The sequence below is a fragment of the Pinus tabuliformis genome, chromosome X (genome assembly GCF_031772625.1).
Source record: "Pinus tabuliformis cultivar Carrire ecotype Pingquan chromosome X, CPIR1, whole genome shotgun sequence".
NCBI lineage: Eukaryota > Viridiplantae > Streptophyta > Pinopsida > Pinales > Pinaceae > Pinus > Pinus tabuliformis.
The window spans coordinates 269,133,256-269,144,898 of NC_142308.1; the positions used below are offsets into that span (position 1 = coordinate 269,133,256).

The window sequence follows — 11,643 nt, forward strand, 5'->3', positions numbered from 1 at the left end:
AGTGTGTTCTCCTCCATTGTCGGACCTTAGTATCTTTATTCTTCTTTTTCTATGGTTCTCCACTTCAGCTTTGAATTTTTGAAATTTGTTGAATACTTCATCCTTGAATTTCAGCAAATAAACCCAAGTTTTCCTTGAATGATCATCAATGAATGTCACGTAATATAGATGACCTCCAAGAGACTTTGTAGATGTAGGACCACAGATATCAGAATGAATGAGATCCAGAATTTCTTTTGACCTTTAAGCACTACTTCCAAATAACACATAATATAGATGACCTACAAGAGACTTTGTAGACATAGGACCACAAACATCAGAATGAATGAGATCCATAATTTCTTTTGACCTTTAAGCACTACTTCCAAATGGTCTCTTGACATTTTTACCCAATTCACATCCATTGCATACTCCATGATCCTCCTTGAGTTCAGGGATGCCATTCACCATTGAATATAGAGTTGGTAAGATTTTGTAGTGAAGGTGACCAAACCTTCTATGCCAAAGCTCACATGAACTTACTTCAATGTGAACCAAAGCATGAGAGAGGGGAGTCAATGATCTGTAGAGTCTTCTTTCATGAATCCCAATCATCTTTGCATTTTCGATGCTAGAGTTTTTATCCCATACTACAACCTTTCCATCTATAAAAATGACTCTATCTCCCTTATCTTCTAGACATGAAATAGAAAGTAGATTCTTTTGCAAACCTGGAACAAATAGGATGTTGTTGAGATGAATATTTCCTCCATTCTCTAGCTCCAACGAGGTTGATCCAATTCCTCTTACAGGATAGCTCTTCTTGTCACCAAGCTCAACGGAGTAAGAAGATTTTCCTCTTGATAAGGTCTTTAGTTGCTTGTGCTCACCAGTCATATGTCTTGATGCTCCACTGTCAATTACCCAAATATTCTCATCTTCAAATGTGCTAGTAAGTGCTGAGAATAATCCTTCGTCTTTTATAGATGTCTTGGTCATACTATTCTTGATGGATAAAAGGAGATTCCATAGTGTTTTGATACCCTTCTTGAGATGACTTGCTACCATAGAACACTTCTTTAAAGACTTCTTCAAGAAAGTAGTGATCTTCATCATGTCCTTAGCCAACGTTAGCTTTGATACCATGTTCAAAAATCTATAGGGCAATAGTTAGGATAATTTCTCTTAAACTTGATAACTGCTTGTGATGTCTTTTTACTTTTTCTTACTTATTAACTTCTTCTCGTATTATTATCTTATTCTTATTATCAAACAACTACCAAAACAAGAAGATCAACAGTACACAAGAACATAGGATATAGGCTGCAAGCCAAGGCCAAAACCAAAATCTCTCCACTTGAGAGGAAAACCCACAAATCTCTTCTCTTCTTATAGATTCTTCAAATGAGGAATTCCAAGACCTCTAGACCAAGACCAATAACCTTCAAAGACCAAGTTCGACGTACTTGATGATGTGCTTCCCTTGTCCAAGTCAAACCCAGTCAAATCTCTTCTAGCAACACAACTTCGACCCCTAGCTACAAAATTTCAGTCTCTATTGCAGGTTTGAAATTTTCAACCCCTAGTAAGCTGCTACCTTCACATGTGTGAGCAGATTAGGGCTTCCAGAGCTTCTTTTGACCTTTACTTGGGTTTCTTCTTCTTCTAGGGCTTGAGGATGACCTAGTAGACTTTCCTTCGACCTTCTTTTGGCAATTTCTCCAAGTTCGATCTTGCTACAACAAAACCCTGGCCTCCTTCCTTCGCACATGTGAAAAGAGAGAAAACAACCCAAACACTTGTCCTTTTTGTCCTTCCTTCTTTGCCACCTTTCTTCTCCTTTTCCTTCGTTTAATTGATGAGAGGATGAATGATGTCTCTAGGAGGTCAAGTTCCCTCCTATATAGGCTTCCAAGGTGTACGAAGCACCCTAATTAGGCCAACTTCTTAGTTTCCAGGCCAACTTGGTCTTGGAGGGTATTTTGACTCTTTTAAATACAAAAATAATTCTTTTTACAGGTTACAATGTGCCCGATGGGTTCTTCTTCAAATGACAATGACTCTTTTGACATCTTGACCCTAGGACAAACCCTAGAAGCACTCAATGAGTGCTTGACCTCTAAAATAAAAGACCTTCAGCATGAAACCCATGCTACAAAAACAATCAGCCTCTATTGCAGGTCTGAAATTTTCAACCCCTAGTAAGCTGCTACCTTCACATGTGTGAGCAGATTAGGGCTTCCAGAGCTTCTTTTGACCTTTACTTGGGTTTCTTCTTCTTCTAGGGCTTGAGGATGACCTAGTAGACCTTCCTTCGACCTTCTTTTGGCAATTTCTCCAAGTTCGATCTTGCTACAACAAAAACTTGGCCTCCTTCCTTCGCACATGTGAAAAGAGAGAAAACAACCCAAACACTTGTCCTTTTCGTCCTTCCTTCTTTGCCACCTTTCTTCTCCTTCTCCTTCGTTTAATTGATGAGAGGATGAATGATGTCTCTAGGAGGTCAAGTTCCCTCCTATATATAGGCTTCCAAGGTGTACGAAGCACCCTAATTAGGCCAACTTCTTAGTTTCCAGGCCGACTTGGTCTTGGAGGGTATTTTGACTCTTTTAAATACAAAAATAATTCTTTTTACAGGTTACAATGTTCCCGATGGGTTCTTCTTCAAATGACAATGACTCTTTTGACATCTTGACCCTAGGACAAACCCTAGAAGCACTCAATGAGTGCTTGACCTCTAAAATAAAAGACCTTCAACGTGAAACCCATGCTACAAAAACAATGATAATTTTCTTTCATTTTACAGTATACACGATTCAAAAGTACATTTCATATTTATGAAGACCGAACCTAGTTACACATTTTTCAACACAAGTGTCTCTAGGCTCAAGAAGGAGGTTAATCAAGGACAACCCTATTAGGTGGTTTCACCCTCTAAGGGAGTGATAGGTCCATGGTATATCTGTTAGATGGCAAGTGTCATATGAAATAATGATGGAACGAGGTGGGGCAACAGGGAAGGCTCTAAACCACATGCCATGGTACAAGGGTAGCTATAATGAGGGAGGCCCACACTTGGGTGTATAAATGTAGGAGGGAGCGATTGTGGTACATGAGTTATCCCGACCTTATTTTTTTGCATCCTTTTTCATATGCCATTTTGCCTTTTATCGATTTTTCTTTCTTTTAACTGCTCGGGGCTCCAGGGAATGAGAGCACGATGTGAATGATATAGGAGTGGATACCCCCTTAGGGTAGGGTAGTTCATCGCCCACTAGGGGTTGGGACAATCATGGGTTCCCTAATGATAGGGGCTCATATAGGGCCCTAGGAACTAGGGTGATAGCCATGATGATAAAGGGGTAGAGCTCATGTTTGGCTTTTGCCCACGTGCTAAATTTGTATGTCCTGACCATCTTTTGCATTTTGTGATACATTTCTTGTTGTAAGTGGCCAAATTATGCTTTTAACTTTCTTTTTAGTAGCATCAACATCCGGGGCATCGTTTCAGGCCCAACCAAAGTGTGGACAACGGGAGGGGGAGGCTAACTCCTTGTGGACCCAATGGACAAATGTGGATCCGGATGGGAAAGATGTGAAAAGGGGCTATAATGAGCAAAGAGGAGTGATGTATGTGGTGTCAGGAAACGGGACCACAACCAAAAGCTAGTGCCACTCCTAAAGCTAGTAGCCAATAAAGGAGATCTCATGGGACTAGGATACAAGCTTAACCACCAAGTTGGACAAGGGGACAAGAGTACAGACCAAGCCTGTTCTTTTCGCCGAATCCCCCCACTAATCCATGCCTAGATGTGTCCATGATAAGTAAGCAAATATACCCAATTACATAATGAAAGCCATACCTTTGAGTTTTGAAGGCCCACCTTCAAACATATGATCATAACAGATAGGAGAGGGCACATAATCGTTGGCTCAGTTGGCGGAGATGGTGGCACATCGAGCTCTCTAGTGGTTGTTAGCTGCCGTTTGAAGACAATTTAGGAGAAAAATTTCTCCTATGTGTATCACCCATTGGTGGTGGGTAACATTCCATACTCCAAAAAGCACTCAAGGATCAGGTGCAAGCCATCAAAAGTATCTCCATGCCAAGACATTATGCCCAAAAAGTGCCCTACGTCATCCTCACAAGAGGAAAATGGGTGGCATGGCATCAACTAGCTCAAGCATTGGGGCTCTAAGGTGATGTACAAGCCTTCCCTTGTCATCTCAAGGTTGACCATCATCATCTAGGCTTTGGATCAAGTGATGCCCATCAAACAATGTCAAGGCCAGCCTGGGGGCATCCTAGGTCTCTTGGGAACATCATCAATATCTCCAACACTAAGCATCATGGGCTTAGTGTTCCAACATCTAGGGGTTCCTCTAGGTGTTAAGCGCCATGTGAAGCTATCAAATAGCCCAATGCTCTGCTCTAGGTAGGCAATGATGCACCATCAAAGTCGATCTCTGTGTGTGCTTTGGATAGTATAGCTTCTACTCCTCTACTAAGGAGGCGGGGCAATCACCTGAAGCCTCTGCTACTATCACACAAAGATCACCATCAAATATCTAACTAGACCAAGTCTCATATAGGTGTTCCCTCTCTTATGTTTGGGATGGCTAGGTGGACAAGCCTATTAGGTGTTTCAACCCCCAAGGGAAAGTGGCAAGTATTGGGTCAACCCATCAATCCATAGGTGCAAGTGTAGATGGTATTGGAGTGGAAAAGACTTCAGGGCCCAGGTGCCATAGCCAAGTGACCAACTAATGGTGGTCCAACATCTAGGGTGTATAGATGTAAGGAGGGAGCAATCATGGAGGCATGAGTTACCCCTTTCCTCAACTTGCTTTTTCCACCTCTCTAGCGTGTCGTTTACTTCTTTATGATAATGCTTTGATATGGGTGCATAGTTTAGGAACTCGAGCTTGCATTTGAGAGATTTAGCATTTATTACCCCTTAAAGTGAGGTGGTTTATTGCACATCAAGGTTGGGACAATACAAGGTTTCTTTTTTATGTGGGGAGCCTCAAGTGCTTTAGAAACTAGGTGATGGCTAATGAGAGGGGTAGAGCTCATGCTAGGCTTTTGCCCATGTACTAATTTCAGTCCTAGCCATCTTTTGCATTTTTCCATTTTCTTTTATTGTGGTTTTCTTTTCTTTTATCATTTTTTTAGTTGCATCAACCTCTGGGGCAATGCTTTCTGGCCCAGACCCAAGGATGAGGATGAGAGAGTGCCAATCCCCATGATCAATGATCACCTACCTGAAGAATGGATGTTGAATAGAGGGAATAATGGAAAGTAATAAGCATGCTATTTCAATCGGAGCCTCCCCAGTAGTGTCCTTCCTATAAACCAAAAGACCTCAAAGGAGGTTCCACTAGACTAGGATTAAAGACTAACCAGCCAGGTGAAGTGAGGGAACAAGAATATAGTCAAGATCGTTCAATCATCCAGATTGCCCCTTGATTCCTATTAATATGTCCCAAACAATAAGCAAAATCACATGATTACGAAATGGTAAAAGTACTTGTTGATGGATGACCCACCTTCCTTCAAGGAGGCATGCTAGATGGGAGAAAGAAATTTAACCAGAGTATATATATGTGGAGGGTCCCTGGCATCATGTCAAGTAGGGTTGTTGGCTGGCTGGCTCTCCTAAAAGGAGAAAAATTTCTCCCGTGGGTTATCCATTTTTTTTTGTGGGTAACAGGACTCATACAATATGAAGGGTAACAGGACCAAAATAGATTCCGCACAAAATTAGGAGGGTAACATAATTCCCTAAATATGAAATACAATTTCACATAATGATTTATAGTATGCTTTTTTGAAGGGCAGATGCCCCGGCTCCCTTGTCCCTCATCGAGGGGGGCCGGGATATCTTTTTTTTTTTTTCTCTTGACCCTCTTCGAGTGGGGGGTATTTTTTTTTAAACCCTCGATGAGGTCCAAGGGGGCCTATGGCAAAAAAGTCAATACCATAAAGTGTACCCCCTTCATGGTATTGGACCCGGGCTCTGCTTAGTAAGAATTTGGGTTGGCTGAGGCCAGCCGCCCATACCCCCTTGGACCTCATCGAGGGTTTGAAAAAAAAAATACCCCCACTCGAAGAGGGTCAAGAGAAAAAAAAAAAAAAATATCCCAACCCCCTCGATGAGGGACAAGGGAGCCGGGGCATCTGCCCCTTCAAAAAGGCATACTATAAAATTTAAAAAAATGCCATAGGCCTCCTTGGACCTCATCGAGGGTTTAAAAAAAAATACCCCCACTCGAAGACGGTCAAGAGAAAAAAAAAAGATATCTCGACCCCCTCGATGAGGGACAAGGGAGCCGGGGCATCTGCCCCTTAAAAAAGGCATACTATAAAATTTAATTCTTACTAAATTTTATAGTATGCTTTTTTGAAGGGCAGATGCCCCAGCTCCCTTGTCCCTCAAAGAGGGGTTGGGATATCTTTTTTTTTTCTCTTGACCCTCTTCGAGTGGGGGGTATTTTTTTTTTTTTTTTAAACCCTTGATGAGGTCCAAGACCCCTTTATATAGAATTAGATCTAAGTTGACTAGGTCTAATCCTAAAAGACATGATCACTTGGATCACCCATTAATAATACATTAACAATAAATTACTTTAATATACATTAATGACCACTAAGAGGCTACTAAGTCAAGATGTATATTAAGATTAATCCTATTCTCTAAGTAAGAATTTATGGTTCATTTTGCATTTTTGCTGCTTGTTCCGGTGTTAGGGAAGGAGAAATTCAATTCAGCATGCAGATAGTAGTGGGCAATAAAGCAAAGTAATTATCTGTTGTTTCAAGTTTATTTTTCAATTTAGTTTAAAAAATATGCATTTTTCTGTTTTTGATGAGCTTTACTTTTCCCCAACTCGACAATTTTGGACCCTGGCTGAGTCAGTGCTGAGTTCGATTTCTGCAATACTGGAAAACATTCACTTAAAGCCCTTTAATATGGGCCTAATCTTTTTGTTTGAATCTTATATATCCATCCTAGATTATATTTTTCTACATGTCTGTAGGCATTTCGTTTTCTTTGCATAATGTAAAATGTTATAATTTTTGCAGTTACTCCTTATCAACTTATTACTTATTAATGTGTTTTTAGTGCCAACGAATTTCATTGTTCTTATGATTATGCAGCCAAGGAGATCTGATCTGGATATGAATCAGCATGTGAATAATGTGCAATACATTGGATGGGTTCTTGAGGTTTGTATTGTCCTTGTATTTTGGTTTTGCATGTGCACAGTTTGAATACCTAGTTTGAGTGCAACTTGGCAAATTCCATACATAGCATCTTACTTGTGTTTTCGCTCCCTTGAAAATGAGGACACAGATACACACACATGGTCATTTGCTCTAGCTATCATTTTATGTAGCCATGGAACTATTTGAGGTTGTGAATTAGTGTAAACTCTTTTCAGTTTCACACTGTATGACTAATGAAAATATGATGGTTATATTTCCTTTGCACAAAGATTGCTATTTTAAAAATCTAAATGCTAAATTCTTTTGCTTGGCCATGACAGAGCATGCCACAAGAAACTTTGGATACACATGAGCTAGAAATGATAACTCTTGATTATAGGCGAGAATGCAACAAAGGTGACATTGTTGAGTCTTTGACAAGCTTAGTATCTGAAACATCTGACACTAGTCAAGTTGAAAATAGTACTTTTGCATCTAATGGAAATGCAACTTCCACAAATGGAGTTGCAAAAGTTACAAGTCCAGGGAAACTCTCATTGAGTAGTGAGGGCTTGGAATTTTTACATGTGCTAAAACAGGCTGAGAGTGGTTTTGAGATTAATAGAGGTCGAACTAAATGGAGGAAACTTGGACGGTAATTTATGAAATATCATTTTTTAGTCAAAAGGTCTCCATTCCCTGAGGTATGTCTCCATGAAAAGTACAAATTTATATTTAGCTTGGTAAGTAACTAGTGTTCAGTGGATTAGAAGTGTGATGCTTTTAGCTTTTAGAAATAGCTTTGAGTTGCCTCGTGGGCATAAGAGGCCTCTATATACCAGAGTGCTCATAGTTTGGCAAGAGCTGCTTCACTTTGGAAGGACTAGAAAATGCTTCTGGTGTGCTACTTTGCCCATTTTATTGTGAGTGGTGCTTCTGTGGGGTAGATATTATCGACTATTAGCATTTAGGCAGGAAATGCTTTGGGAAATCTTCAAGTTTTTTCCATCGAGTTGTATGGATTGTTATTGAGCTGAAACTTTTAAATTGTAATTTTAAAAAGCACTGAAAATATTGTTATTTGTATTTTTTAGACAACTACATTAAGGGATGAAGAGCTAGCTTTGATCTGTTTTATATTGAGCAGTGTTATATTTTACAGCTTTTTCTGTGTAGTTGTATGGATTGTCAGTAACTTGAAAAGCTTAAAATAATAACCTAAGTGCTGTGGATATGATAATATTATAAAATGTGCTCTTCTTAAGAAAAAGGGTTATATAGTCATTTGGCAACTTTTCATAGTTTTCAAACTAACAAGGTGAATATTATAATTAATTAGTTTCTGGAAATTACTGTTTTACTACGAATTGAAATCACTGCTTCTTCGAAAATCCAGTGCTTTGTCTCTTTCAACTGCTCAACATTACTAATTTTATGGTTTGAGGATTTCTTAGTAAATTAATAGATCTTTTTATTAGTTTCTTCAAAATTTTTACCCATTGCAGTCGGATAATTTTTGTGCAGGGAAGTTAGTGTGTCATGTAACTGTGTCTGCTTGCAATAATGCAATAAGGGATTACCCTTTAACCTTTGCAATACTCGAGTTCAAAGTACAGAATAAAATGGTACTTTTGGTCAGTAAGCTGCATTGTTCGGGAATTTGCAGCTACAAATGTATATGGTTCTACTTCTGGTTAATTTGAAGTTTTTGGAAGTAACAAGCCATTTTTAAAAATTTCAGCTAGAATGGAAATATGTTTATCTAAGTGAATGGAAATATGTTTATCTAAGTGAATGATTTTCTTCAGCATTATTGATTTAAGGTCTCATTTGGTGCTGTGTATCTTTCCTTCATATTTGGGTAGAGCATATTACCCACCCATGTGGGTAACCTCCAGGAGAAAAAAATTCTCCCTTGTTTCAGCTTACCAGCTAGCAGCCCTATGATGATGATCCACAGATAGCTAGCTTTAGATGCCTCTCATCCATGCTTTGGTCAGTGCTTATTCTCATCTCGTTCTGCTCATTTGAAGAATGCTGGTCATTTATTGTAAGATACACCAACCATTTTTGTATTCAAGTGTTTTTTTCTCATCTAGTCCTGCTCATTTGAAGAATGTGCGTCATTTATTGTAAGATACACCAACCATTTTTGTATTCGAGTGTTTTTTTAATGTTCAAGGATCACAAGTTGAACCGGATGATATACCACTTTTGGTTGTACTCATGTTCCTATGCTTCACCTTGGTGGTTATATCTTGCCTCTAGTCTAGCGTAACCTTCATTGGGGCATTGCTTTCACTCTCTAGGAAGGGCACAGATTAGGAGGCGCTAGTTGATGTGCGTATCCATGGTAATCCATACTTAAACACTTCCATCTCTCCCTTGTGTTCACATCCCATGTTTAAGTAATCCATACTTAAACACTTCCATCTCTCCCTTGTGTTCACATCCCATGTTTAAGTAATCCATACTTAAACATTTCCATCTCTCCCTTGTGTTCACATCCCATGTTTAAGTTGATTGTTATCTGTCATCATTATTGCTTCCCTCTTTTCCTCATCATTGAGTAGGGGCCTGGAAACTTTCATCAAAGAGGCTGATGCAACAGAAAGAAAATAAAGAGCATGAGCCATAATGTTAAAATGCAAAATATTCGTCGAGATAAAATGCCATGGACAAGTTTCCTCAAAGAGGTTGATGCAACAGAAAGAAAATAAAGAGTATGAGCCATAATGTTAAAATGAGCGTGAGCCATAATGTTAAAATGCAAAATATTTGTCGAGATAAAATGAAAGTGCGTGGACAAAAGCCTATCTTGAGCTCTGCCCTTCTCATTCCCTCACCTAGTTTCTAGCTAATGCATGATTTATTAATCCCAATAAAGTAATAAAATGCTTTATCTTATTAATCCCAATAAGTAATAAAATGCTTTATCTTTAAGGGTTCAATGATGAATCAATGAAAACTTGTCTTCCAAACTATCTTTGTGAAAGAGAGAAAATCAATGAAGAAAAAGGTGCACAAGAGGGGTGGTAAAATAGGTCGAGGAAATGGGTAACTTAGGTCTCACGATTGCCCCCTCTTCACATCATAACACTCAAGGATGTTAGAATTTCATAACTAGTACAAGATCACGTCATCTTCCATGAAGTAAATGTCATGCCATGTCATTGATTAGTTGCGCCAACTGATTAATGGGTCGACCTAGGAACTATTCCTGCCCTTAAGGTTGGCAACACCTAATAGGGCCTTATGATAACCCTATCATATCTAGGTATAATAGTTTGTTTACAAATCACAAGCTAGAAAGACATTTGAAGATGATACTTGTGTAAAGTATTTTGATGCTTTCTACATTAAATATGGCCCACTCTAATACTTTAATGGTTCATACACCTATGATGTTGATCTCACATGGTTTTGTGAGTATCTTTTAGATGCGTGCTCCTAGGGACAATTTCCATTCCTTGAGGGATTGTATGATGCTTCTCCAGTATTATAGAGAGGACATCCAACCCCATTAGATGACTCAAGTGGGCACTAGAGCCAAGACATTGACCACTTTTTGAGGAGCGTTGACCTTTGAATGCCTTCAACACTATTGATGACACTCTCCTCTCCCTTTAAAGCCTAAAACATTGCACAGGGTGTTGCTTAGAGAGTTGATGTACCCCAGAGTTGACAAGATGCCCCCATGTCGGCATTGTGCCACCTTGATGGACAATGCCTTGTTCTTGAGATGATTTGAGACCCCTTTGTAGGAGATGGTACATTACTTTACATGATGATGTCATGCCTTAGCTCCATGGCATCCCCTTCATATGGTGGCTCACATCGATGATGTGGGCTTATTGGATGATAACACCTTGTTGAGGGAGCCTTTGCTTGATGGTTGGACACATTTTTAGAAGATGTAGCTTTTCGATGAGATTTATCTCCTTAAGTCATCTATGGCACATTTTGATGAGAGACACCTTTTAGTGGATGGCATCACCCTTAGGAAGCATTTTAGTTCACATGTGTGGGTTAAAAGAAGCTTATTTTTGTTTTATTATTGAGTTGGCTATCTTTGGGGGTCAACTTATGACCTATCCAACTTGTAATCACACTTTATATTGTTTTTAGGGCTTTTAGTCTAATCTTGGACTAAATCAACTTGGTTGCTCTCATCTCTTATATAAGCACAAGGAAGTCGATTTAGCCTTCAATCATTGTGACACACACTTAGAGAGTAGTGTGTACTAGTTGTCTCATCGCTCTTCGTCACTATGGAGTACTAAAAAAGTGAATTGCCTTAGGGAGGATATTTTGATTGGATAGTTTTCTCTCTTGGATGATATTTGGTGATTCTTTGATGATATGTCCAAATTTATTCTTAATATATTTTTCCAAGTTGTATTTGTTGTAGAGTTGGGGGTTTTAATGAAACTTTCACCAAAGTTTTGCTAAAT

At 39.1% G+C, this 11,643-nt stretch overlaps 1 protein-coding gene across 1 annotated transcript in view; it reads left to right on the top strand.

Annotated features, from left to right (window-relative positions):
* Positions 1–8,328, top strand: part of LOC149139423 (oleoyl-acyl carrier protein thioesterase, chloroplastic-like) — a 28,239-nt gene extending 19,911 nt beyond the window's left edge. The window contains exons 6-7 of the mRNA XM_089447681.1: positions 7,142–7,210; positions 7,531–8,328. Of these exons, the coding sequence (XP_089303807.1) occupies positions 7,142–7,210; positions 7,531–7,848 (387 nt within the window). The 3' untranslated portion in view covers positions 7,849–8,328. The remainder of the gene's footprint in view (positions 1–7,141; positions 7,211–7,530) is intronic.
* Positions 8,329–11,643: the final 3,315 nt, after the last annotated feature.